Source organism: Stomoxys calcitrans, chromosome 2, assembly GCF_963082655.1.
Source record: "Stomoxys calcitrans chromosome 2, idStoCalc2.1, whole genome shotgun sequence".
NCBI classification, from domain to species: Eukaryota; Metazoa; Arthropoda; class Insecta; order Diptera; family Muscidae; genus Stomoxys; species Stomoxys calcitrans.
The window spans coordinates 3,075,206-3,087,691 of record NC_081553.1 but is presented as its reverse complement, the minus strand read 5'-3'; the positions used below and the strand labels follow the sequence as shown (position 1 = coordinate 3,087,691).

Sequence of the window (12,486 nt, the reverse complement as noted above, 5' to 3'; positions counted from 1 at the left end):
ACTGTTAAATAACCACTTTTGGTTTGGTTTTTATTTGTGTCATTAGTTTTTCGATCAAAAAATCACTTCAGTAAGCGCTAAATTGAGATTTAAGAATACATCTACAATTTGGTCTCAACAAAACAGCCAACAAGAAAGGGTTTTCTTCTTTCTATCTTTTGTTTGCATTTGTTTCTGCAAATTGTATGAATTTGCAGATAAAACATATGTTTTAATTTTTCGAACTGTGACTTCGAAAAACTTATTTCGTGTGAACTGCCGGTCAGCTAAATATCTATTTGGTGAAACGCATGTGAAAAGGGAAAACTATTTTTTTTTCTTAAGTATAAATATATGCAGAACAATACCTCCTGGTATAAAGATTTTAAAGACCGATTGCAATGTTACGGAATAGAACACCAAAATGTCAACACAGATAAAATTTATTGGTACGAAGCCTGCCAACTATTAACATGCGAACTTCAAAACAGCAACTACCTCCACCATAACCAAAAATCACAAGAAAGTGAAAGCCGAATATACAAATTACTTGACCCCACAGTAGGTTCATCTTATTGTAATGACAAATTTAGTCAAATACAAATATCTTATATAATGAGAGCTAGAGCTGGTGCGATGGGGCTAAATGGTGTTAGTTACAGAGAAGAACAAGCTCGAATGTGCTCCATCTGTAACCTAGGAGAAATAGAAACCACGCAACATTTCATAGGGGTATGTCCAATATTTAGTAGAATTAGAAGCAAGAATTTCAAAAAAAGCATTCTATCAGACACAGAAATTATATCTGTTTTAAACGGCGGTGAAGATAATTGTTGGATTAGACTATTTAATTTCTTACGAGAGGCAATGAATTATAGAAGAACTCTTATAAATGAATTTAATTACTAGCTAAAAAATAAAACTCACTTCTCCGGCAGACGGTTTACAAAAACCATGCCGTACATTTTCAAAACACATTTTAAATATTGATACTTACATTTAAAATATATTGTATATATAGTATTATAACGTTTTTGAAAAATTAATAATAAAAAAAAAAAAAAAAAAAAAAAAAAAAAAAAAAAAAAAAAAAGTATAAATATATAACAATGAATGAATGACTACTCAGTTGTGAGATTTAGTATTAAGGTTATGTTCACCGTTCAAAGGTCACAAGGTCAACGAATAATCAGTTTCAGCCTTTTACAGAAGTAATCATGTTTTCTTACTCATTTTGTGCAATGTTATTCTTCGTAACTGCTGTCCCTATTATTTTTTCCACCACTGTATATTATGTATTCCGCTCCGCTTAAACTGAATAATAGGATCTTACATAGTAACTTGAAGAAATCGACCCCATTTCATACTATACACTTAGATCATTTGAGGCCACTACCTGAAAGGACTGACTGAAAAGTAAAGATATTCTGGTGGTGATAGATGCTTTCACCAAGTTCGTAAAACTACTAGTACCAAGGAGATTAATGCGGCCCTGACTATATACCTTGATTATTATAGCAGACCTGTTAGGTGTATAAAAGATAACATTGTCGCAGCGCAATGTTATGCATGTTAAGTTGGCGGTTCACTCCCCTCAGGCAAATCTCTGGTGGAAAGGGTTAACAGAGCTAGCCGAACTCCAATTGGTATGTTGGCTAAATACAGTGACGGTATACTTGGACCATAAGTTTTCAGGCCGGAGGGAGGGTATTGTGCAGGTTAGGCATAAGCAGAGGTGAGAATAGAGCGGTTGCGGAGATATAATGAGGAAAAGTAAGTAGAAAAGATAAAGGTAGTTGGCTCTTTCGAACAAGATTTTGTGGTCATTCGGAATGTGAACATTACCGTCGGGGTCAATAAGACCCCGACGTTGTTGCCTAGCTATAAGGATCCGTATGTAGTGCGCAAGGTTCTGCCAAACGATCGATATGTTATAGCGGATATCGAGTACTGTCAGGTGACACGAATTCTTTACAAGACAATCATTGAGGCTTTGCAATTCTAAGGACTACCATGAAGATGAGAAAAGCTGATCTTAGGGTTTTTATGGATGAGTATTTCACTTATTTTTACTTATAAACCATTTTTTGTATTGTATAGTAGTTATGGGGGCGGTCATTCCCAGCGTGATTGGAATTGCTGCAATTTTCAAATAAATGACAACAATACAAATCAATTGAAATACTTCGAGGAATATTTTCGAGAAGAAGAACAACGACAAACAAACTAAAGCAGAGCAACTACGAACTGACATGTAAGGGAAGCGAAGAGCACTCAACTCAGGCCCAGATACCTGTGCACGCACCCCATCTTAGTCGCAGGGTTCCTGACACTCAACAGAATCAAGCAGACGAAAGCTAGAACACAACAAACTGGTACAACAACATCACATCCAAGCGTTCGGGTTTAAATGCTGCCGGGGAGAGAACATCTTAAAACATTTTTCAGCGGTGGTTATCCGTTCACCAAATGCTGGGAACAATTGTGAGTATTTCCGCCACGTAAAATTTCTCAACAAAGAAATATTGAACCTAAACAGGAATAAAATTCACTGAAAAGGATGTAGAAATCACAACACTTGGTGTAGATTTGGATAGTTTTTGAAAACACTACAAAAATCTCAATGATAACATAATGCAAATGCAAATTTGTCCATGAAAATTCCACTAATTCACTGGGGCAAACTTTTTACATATCATTGAGTGCTCTTCGATTCAAATTTTGAGCTCAATGATAAGAGGTCCACTTTTTGCAGCTGCAGTGCGACACCACTTTGGGGAGAACTTCACAGATGTCGCCAGCATCAGGCGGGGATAACCACCGCTGAAATTTATTTTCTGATGTTCTCGCCAGGCGTTCGGCGTCATACGACATGCTAACACTTGCACTACGGTGACCTCCAATATATGATAACTTAATACTTTGATGAAAATTGTTTCAAAAGTTATTAGGGAATGTTCTTTATGAAATCAGCAAGTTTTTTGTTTCAAAACCTATTGGGTTGCCCAAAAAGTAATTGCGGATTTTTCATATAGTTGGCGTCGACAAATTTTTTCACAGCTTGTGTCTCTGTAATTGCATTCTTTCTCCTGTCAGTTATCAGCTGTTACTTTTAGCTTGCTTTAGAAAAAAAGTGTAAAAAGATTATATTTGATTAAAGTTCATTCTAAGTTTTATTAAAAATGCATTTACTTTCTTTTAAAAAATCCGCAATTACTTTTTGGGCAACCCAATATTATCTAAAAAAATAATCATGAAAAAATTTCGCAAAATCGAACATAAAAAACAAATACCAAAACATGTTTTTTCTGCACTTATTGTGTTCTCGTCATATATTGTTTCTTTTTTTTGCAAATAAACAAAGAATACCGAACCAATGAAACCAACAAAACACACAAAAATGATGCCGGTAATGGTGTTGCCACAATAATTTTTTTGTCATTTCCCTCACTATAAGCGTACTTCTTTTCCGCCGGTTGTACGTACCGGATTTACCCGATGAATTCCTTCATTGGCAAGGGCTGCCGCCTCAATGTACAACAACTACTTTTCCGCCTATTTTTAGCCAACGTGTTTTTAATATTGAATTTGACAGCATTTCGCTTGAAAATCAGAACAGAATATACAAATGCACATTATTCGAGACTGGATGCTTTATATTTTACAAAGGTTATTTTGGAGGAAAATATAAGAAGTTAGAACATTCTTTCAAGAAAAATTTGGTTAAGTTTATGCCAAAAAGTCTTTAATTGTTTATGTCCTCTTTCAAGTTCATCGTCTTATCTATTTATTTGTTGTTGTATTCTTAAGCTTTCTAAAGTGTATCTCTTTCTCTCTTTGTTTTCTTTATCTAATATTTTGATATTTTCTAAGTCTGCACTATGAACATAGGGCAGACATAGAAAATGTCAAAATATTAGATAAAGAAAACAAAGAGAGAAAGAGATGCACTTTAAAAGCTTAAGTAATATTTTAATAAAATAGACGTGTCCCCTGAAGATGTCAACAAAAATTGACGAAACGCTGGGATAAATGAAAAAAAATGAAAGAGCTTAAGATAAAATGTAATAAAGTATGTAGTAACTACATAATCTGTGAAAATTTCAAGAAAATCGGTTTAGCCGTTTTTGAGTCTATACTGAACAAACACATTTACAAACCCGCTCCCAAATCCCTTTTATTTAAATCTCACATTGGCCAAGTAAAGGCATTCTCAAAGTCTTTTGGCATTCTCTTCCCCAACACCTTTCCCCATTTTATGGTGGTGGATACAACAGAAATTAACGAAGTATAAAAAAATATTCCCTTTAAATGCTATAATGCTTTATTCAATCAATACTAAAATGATTCACACCATTCGCGGTATATTCATTGCCTTTGAGAGTGTTAATTGAGATAAAGAAAAGACATGCAATGCAATGCACCGCTTTCGTCATATTCTTTTTCTTTGAACAGTGTTGAATGCTGTTGTTCTAAAATGTTTTCAAATCAGACATGAAAATGGCATTCATAACGTTTTTTGGTGGACATATTATAGAAATATCGGTATGAATAATAATGAAAAGATGTTTTTTAGGAATTGTTTTTGTTTTGTACTTTATTACAATATTTGTTTTGCTGTTGCTTGTTGTTGTAACTTTTTGTATATTAGTTTTTTGCTTTAATAAATTATTGTACATATTTTGTAATTGTTTTATTTTCATTTCACTTCAATTTGTCTAAACGGAAAATCTACATAAATGTTATAATATTATTATTATTATTATTATCGCATCTATTTTATTATAGTACATTGACTTAAGGTTAACAATAATTACAAAATTTTCAAAATTTTGCATCACTTCTCATGTAACAAATAATCTAAGAGATAAATGTATGTATGTATGTAGGTAGGTTATGAGAGTATGCATAGTGTGGGGTTTTGGTATAGCAACAAATAAAGTAAAATTGTTTACAAAACACTTGAGCCATTGAAAAAGGATTGGTAGACGCATTCTGCCTTTAAACTTAACAATATAACAATAATAATAATTATAAAAGAAATGTCCAAATAAATAATAAGGATTTTTGGCCCTTGTTTTAGCGTCATTCTAGTATAATTGGCTACATAAAGCTGACAATAAACTAATAAATATAAAGATGTGTATAATAAAGCTATGCAGTATGCATGTGTATTGGTTTCTCTTTTATAGTTAGATAGAAATGATCAACATTTAGTTATTTACAAAAATAAAAAATTAAAAAACATTCAAAAGTTTCTTTTTTGTGTGTCACAAGATGTGTTCATTCATCATCGTCACCATCGTGCCTAAAGCTAAAGTTATTTATAAAAGGAAATGGATGAAATTAGCAATGATTGGATTCCAGTTGTATTTGTTTACATTTTTGTTGTTGTTTTTTTATATTTTACCAATTAACCTCTTTGGTGAGCTTTGTTCCATTGACACTATTTAAAACAGCAAAGGGAAATTCACACTGGAGAACTTTGTCGTTACCCCATATGAACAGATATTTTGTAGCGTTTTGTTTCTTTTGTTGCATTCTGGTAAAATTTTTTTCTTTTTGTATATCTTTAAATGCATTCCGTATTCTGCTGATTAATTATTAACATGGGTTATTCATTTATCGTCTGTTGATTTGTGCATTCCAGGCTAAGTTGGTGGGTCCGGACCTGTAGTTTATAGTTCTCTCGTTGGGCTCTAGAGTTTTTACCAACGTATTTGGTGTTTATAACGTTCATCCACTGCAATGCGTTTAATAGTTTCGTAGCCTAAAATTATGCTAAAGGAGAAGGCAGCCGACTGAACTAAACGGGCTGACAATCCTTTGAAGAAACAATTTAGTCCTTCTTCCCGCCACAGTTCTCGGAAAGCTACTCTCATACTTTCGAGACGTTGCACCTGAAAAGAAAGCAAGTGAAAAAGACAAATATTACAAAAAAAAATGCTAACACAATTGTAGCGACCAATCGGTATGGTATATATTTTGTGTTTATTTATTATTGTACAATGATGTATTGTTGGCTTTTAAAAAGGTCATTAAAAAATTCGAAAATATCATAAGAAATTTTCAGCGGTGGTTATCCCCTCCTAATGCTGGCGAAATTTCTGAGATACTATGTCATGTAAAAACTTCTGCCCAAAGAGGTGTCGCACTGCGGCGCTCCGTTCGGACTCGGCTAAAAAAAGGAAGTCCCTCATAATTATTATTGAACTTAAATTTAAATCGGACAGCATTCATTGATGTGTGAGACGTTCTTCCCTGTTCCGTAATGGAGTGTTAATTGGAAATTTAACATTTACATTGCCTTTTTGTAGTTTATTAAGTTGCAGTAACTCTTTGTAAAATGATATATTAAAATAAATGAAAAACAAAGTTTATAAAGCCCCAGCACTAGGTACCGATGCGATGTTTCAATCTGCCACCCATCTAAAATCACGACTACAGAAACATCAACAAGAAATAATAGAACTGACAACCCCCCGATGACGACATATGGATTCAAAACACGGTTTATAATTGAAAACTCAGAAGCATCGAGACTTTACCAAGGTTAAATTATATTCCCAACTCGACTCCAAAAAAACAATAACGGAGAAGCTGAAAAATAACACCCATACATGGGCCAACATAATAGCAGTATGTACGGAGACGGCCACCTCTATCATAGCCATTGCTCGACGATCCAAAAAAACCATGGGTAAGCAACGAAACTATAGAGAAAAGAAAACACCAGAAACGTCTACGCAACACTCTGCTACGGGCAAAATCAAGTGTAACTAAAACCGCAGCCAGGATGAATATCGCGCCTCCACCTCGCTGGTCAAGCGCATATTTTACAGAGATACGCGAATATACCACCCCAACAATCAGATATACTTGGGATACAAACGCTGTCTCCTCGGAATGGAAGAGAGGGATCATGGTCATAATCCCAAAGAAGGATGACCTCACCCAGTGTAAAACTGGAGGGGGATTACATTGCTAAACGTAATAAATAAATTGATGGCAAGGCTTCTTCTGCAGCGTAGGAACAGTCAGGTTTTCGGCCAGGACGTTCTTGTGCCGACCACATTACTCCCTGCACATAATCATAAAACAGTCTGAAGAATTTCATACACACCAATACCTAATCAACTTCAAGCGTGCGTTTGTCACAGTATCGAGAACTTCAATGTGGAGCACGCTGTTGAATAAGGGCAATAGAATGAGATAACATTAAGTATGTGGCACGAACGCATAATGCTTGTGGTGGAAATGAGAAGCTGTAATTGTCGAATCAACAATTTTATCCATTTGGTTAACGCCATAAAAAGAATAATCGGTATGCTTGCTATATGCTGTTATGTGAAGTTTATAGACGTCAAATATTTTTAAGTTCTATGGAACAATCTTTCATAGCAGAAGAAATTTAGCCGTGGACCGTGGACGAAGTTAAAAATGTCATCCGTGGCGCCAAGTCATCCAAGGCGTTGGACCTTGAAGGAATCTCTACTCTGATGTTAAAGAATCTGAATAGACCTGGAGTTGAGTACCTTACAACTGTCTTCATTCTGTCTCTGAACACTCTTATGTCTGGAAAATGGCAGTGTGATCTCGGTACTGAAGCCTGGAAACGACCCGAGCAAGGGTGAGTCGTACAGACCGATCTCCTCTCTCTCACCAGTAGTCAAGACAATGGCCGTGGCTTCCATCAGCCCAGGCCATGCGATAGAACGGTCCTCGTGGCATTAGATCTATCGAAAGAACTCGACACGGTCAGCCATACCAAACTATTTGAGGACATCGTTAACACGTCCCTCCAGCCAGGCTTGAAACGCTGGCTTACGAATTATCTGTGTGGTCTCTTGGTACAATTAAAAGATAAAAAGCGTCATTATTTATGTTATTTTCTGTATTTTGTAATTTTAAAGCCCAATAAGAGCCCATTCAATAAAATTACACAACAATAAAAGTGCACCCCAAAGAAACTACCCTGAGTGGCAAATGTCGTAATGAAATGTCAGTGGTGCTAGAAATAAAATTTGTTTTACAACTTATCTTCTTTAAATGTGTTTTATATTTGTATTCTCATCATTACAACACCCTTTTTTTGCTTATGTATGGAATACCAGATCAAATAAAACATCGTTTTAAGATTTTAGAAAAGTCACAGCTTTGCTGTCCAGCCTTTGACATTTAGATTTACAGCAAAATTAAAACAAAAATAAAAAAAATTATACTCAGCTGTTCGCATGACCTCACCTTATAAGTGCATCCTGATTGGCACAAATGCATACTTATGTGATAAGAAACAATGTCTCAATTTCAACTATATTGCAATATTGTAAAATACAAAAAGAAATGTAGGATTATTTACATAGCAAGCTTTTGTTTGCTAAGGGACAACGGACACATACCCAATCGAAAACTAATGAATGAAAGTTGGTATATAAAGGCTCTATTACACGGCATGTAGATTTCTTATGGCATGTCACTTTTGTATTCACATGTATGTATGTATGTCAGGATTCACTAATAGAAGGTTAGGTCACATGCAAAACACAAAGTGGATAGGCCCCATAAACATCATTAAGGATGTCAAATCTGACGATTGAAAATGTCATCATATAGGAGAAAACGTAAACAAAGAATGAATGTAAAAAGAGAACAAGTTGACATCCTCAATGCCAAGTACTGCCAAATATTAAAAAAAAAGTATATCGGCTGATCGCTTGGCTTAACCTTATTCAGTGAATCCTGTATGTATGTCAAAATTATCAATTTACCTACGATTCATCGTTTTTGCTATCACACATGTATGATATTTTCGTATGACATAACCTAAAAATTGTAAAATTTGTGAGTAAAATTTGTAAAAATTTTAAAATTTGTGAGAAAGCTGGTTAAATTAATTTTATTTGATTTCGTTTGACTGACAACAATAACAGCTGATTTCTTTTTGTTTTTGTCAGAAGGAATAGAGCATGCTCTAATCGAAAAAATTTGCATTTGCTATTTGAAAAGTGATTTTAATATGTTAGTTTCATTTGTATCACACAACAGGTACAACTCTACACATGGTAAATTTGGCATGTCATACGACAACTACATGCCGTGTAATAGAGCCTTTAATAGTTGTTGTAACAATATTTTTTTATGTGGAAGAAGCTCCTATAAGTCACCAAGCCGCGGGAAGGTGATGGTATTTAGTTATTTTGAAGGCGCCAATAACTCGTCTTATCATATTGAATATCATAGGCACTCAGTATTTAAGCAAGAGCCGGTGCAACCCAGCTTCTCACTGAGACTATTCACTCGATATACATACATAACTAATTGTCTGATTGAAAACACCCGATAATATACCACCATTCGGAACCTATGTACCCGCCCGGTAGCTTTCAGGTGAGCTTCTTATAACAACGATGAGCACCACAAAGGTCGGATCTGAAAGTACCAACCTGTGTGGTACTCATAATTATACCGTATCGGGATATTAATTGTTGTTTTTGTCAAGCTCACCAACTATAAGTCATTTTGTAGAAAAAAATAGTTCTCATTCATCATTCCGACGACGAAGAACTTTCATATATTCAGGTTAATTTAATTTGTTGTTGTTGTTGTAGTTGTAGCAGTGTGTTCTACAATGAGGCGGCAGCCCTTGCCGATGAAATATTCCAACGGGTCAATCCGGTACGTACAACCGGCTGCCATGGGATTAATTTGTTTTTGTGGTGCTGCTGATATCTTTTTACCAAGTAATCGGCGGTATAACCGCCTAAAGTATTCAAGTGAGTTGCTTATTTTACATACCTGTAATCTTGCTCTAACTATATCTAATGGATTGGTGAGTATCGTTGTTGTGAATCCACCCAAGCTGCCAGCAACGCATTGAATTAGAAGATGTGACACCCAAGGAGGACATATTCGACATAGTTCATCTAAACAAAACATGATATAGTATTTTCTTTGCCGATCATATTTATTTCACTTACCCTGATACAAGTGATAAAAAGCCCACCACATTGCCGAATTCGGAACATAGGCCATTAAACTGGCCGTATACCCCCGGTAAAATCCTCGAAATCCATCTCTCCTCATTATCTCCTTTGCAATGTCGACGGATATGTTAATGCGGCTTCGTCCTGGACCTGTGTCAATGCCAAGTGGATTTAAATCGGCTTTTGCATTACCGGCATGTTGAGCCATACCCAAGACCATGGCATGTTGGGAGATTACATCGAAAGGTACAATGATTGTTTGCCCGACTAAAGACGCACAACCTCCACCTACAAGGGCTTTGACATTGTGACTAGCTCCTAGGTCTTTCAATATATGCCGCACCCCCTCATAGGTGCTGATGTAAAAAACGCCGGAAACAATTTGAACAGAGGATATCCAGAAACCGCGATACAAACCGGGAATGCCTTCAGAACGGTAAATTTTATAGGCACAATCAAACATACCCTTGTACACATCGCTTTTGTGTTGCACCTGAAGCTGTGTTTTTATCACTGTTAACGGAAATAGGCAGCAGCGGACAGAGAATGAACTCAACATGGAGAGTGGAAAGAATTTGGCCTTGTTCATCATATCCCATTCGATGGTACGTATGAAGGTACTATCCATATTACTGCGTGAACTGTCACCGGAAGGCACCGAAATCGCACTGCGACTCATTTTCAGGGTGTATGATTGTGTCGATCTCTCACAAAGTGGTTCCACTAAATAGTGCCTTCACTTACAACAACAACCCTGCAGCTGGTACAACTCTGGTCACGAGTTCATATGGACAGTAGAATTGTGACGAGAAAAGCAGACAATTCCTTTTCGTGTTCAATGCGTAGATGTATTTGCAAAAGCTCTAGAAATAGAAGGAAATAATATCTATTATCTGTGCATACAACATATATGTAGTAGCATTGTTTTGGTTTTTTTTTGGCCAAAAACAAAGCAACAATACACTCCAAGGTGAATAGCCAACGACCCTGACATTGGAAAACAAGAAACAAGTTTGAAATGAACAGCGGACTTTGCACTTAATTCACTACATTACACTACCCAAAGCGTCCCTCAAAATGAGTAAATTTCGAAAACTCCTTCGGCCGTTCCTGGTTATATAATTCGTAGAAACATCTCCTCCGGTATATCTGTTATGTCGAATGATTTTTGGATTTTGCATCAGCGCCTTACGATGTTGCTCAAATCATGAGTAAAGCAAAACAAATACCAAACCGCCCGCCCCTTCGCCAATACAACGAACACATACCATCCATTCCCGATGTCGACTGTAGTTACCGACTTTAGTGCGTAAACACTATGACGACATATCTTGCGAATCCCCAGTGTGAAGATGTTGTAACGAAAGTATGTAAATATTGTTTTCGAATCGCATAACGCATTAACACTCCGATTTACTTTTCCTGAGGGTGCATTTATACACAACAATTACTTACACTGAAAATGTTTTGTATGAATATTATTTTTATTTAAGAAAGAGAAAAAAGAGATAGATTTTCCAGTAGCTACGCCAAAAATACTTATACTTTGTATTTTGACAGTTTAATATCATATGTTCAAAAAAACGTTAGTGAGAGTGAGAGAGAGAGTATTAACATAAGGGGCCTTATGGGCCATTTACATCTAAATGTCCATTCTAAAGCTCCTATTACATGATAAGACATGTTACATATGATTTCCAAAATAGCAACTCTGCAAGTTGTACACATCGTGTGGAACGTAAAAAAAAAATAATATGACAAATGGATATTGGAGTAAATATGCAACTTTATGTCATCGAATATACTTTTAGACACAAGTCTATAAAAAAAGTACAATACATATGAGAATACATGCCGACTAGAGCGCGCTCTATTCGTATATGACGTGCATTAGGATAATGGTACAATAACTTAGAAGTTAGGGTCATTTGCCCAACAACAACATTTTTCTGTGCAACCCTGGTGGATTGTTTACAACTCGTAATGTCAAATGCCGGCTGGGCAGCAGTATGTCTGCAGAGGATAGAAGAAGAAAAAAGTTTAATAATTTTCCTGGTCAAGAGAAATTCATATTATTATTGTTTTGTTCACCCACCTATGAGAGCCAAATTTAATGTTGAGTGAAAAGCGAAGCATTTCCTTTTACAAATGAGACACCATATCAAGAAATATTTTCAATTTCTCGAAACTTTTTTAATTTACAAAAACCAAACCTGAATAAAATAAAAAAATACAACCATCGCTCAGTATTTTGTTTCCATGTAATCAACATACATTCACATGAAAGCATGCACATCAATGTTTGACATTAGGAAATTGGTCAAATTAAAACAATTGTACTCAGCTGTACGCATGACCATACCTTTAACTTCTTGCACTAATAAGTTGAGGTCATGCCAGCTGTTCGCATGACCTCATTAGTTAAATTTTTTATTTCTGTTAAATCAAAATTTCAAGTAAACCTTAATAACACAATAGGATGATAACACAGCCGTAGATTTTTTTTTTCTAAAATTTTAGAAAG

General features: G+C 35.5%; 1 protein-coding gene across 3 annotated transcripts; it reads right to left on the bottom strand.

Moving 5' to 3' along the window:
- Positions 1-4,630: 4,630 nt before the first annotated feature.
- LOC106091924 (solute carrier family 25 member 44) lies at positions 4,631-11,523 on the bottom strand. Of its 3 annotated transcripts, none has more exons than XM_013258628.2 (4): positions 11,418-11,523; positions 9,957-10,825; positions 9,775-9,902; positions 4,631-5,879 (listed from the first exon to the last, which is right to left on the bottom strand). In XM_013258628.2, the coding sequence occupies exons 2-4, from the start codon at positions 10,639-10,641 to the stop codon at positions 5,688-5,690; spliced, it is 1,005 nt and encodes a 334-aa protein (XP_013114082.1). In that variant the 5' UTR covers positions 10,642-10,825; positions 11,418-11,523; the 3' UTR covers positions 4,631-5,687. The 3 variants fall into 3 exon arrangements, with proteins under 3 accessions (XP_013114082.1, XP_013114083.1, XP_013114081.1); XM_013258629.2 differs by lacking the exon at positions 11,418-11,523 and adding an exon at positions 11,231-11,396; XM_013258627.2 differs by lacking the exon at positions 11,418-11,523 and adding an exon at positions 11,023-11,214.
- Between the last annotated feature and the right edge of the window lie 963 nt (positions 11,524-12,486).

Bases quoted from the DNA above. Each gene is read 5' to 3' on its own strand.
- LOC106091924 (XM_013258628.2), bottom strand. From the start codon at position 10,641: ATGAGTCGCAGTGCGATTTCGGTGCCTTCCGGTGACAGTTCACGCAGT. The intron at 9,903-9,956 runs GTAAGTGAAATA...TGTTTTGTTTAG, and splicing joins TTTTTATCACTTGTATCAGG to ATGAACTATGTCGAATATGT. The intron at 5,880-9,774 runs GTATGTAAAATA...CTTTCTTTTCAG, and splicing joins TAGTTAGAGCAAGATTACAG to GTGCAACGTCTCGAAAGTAT.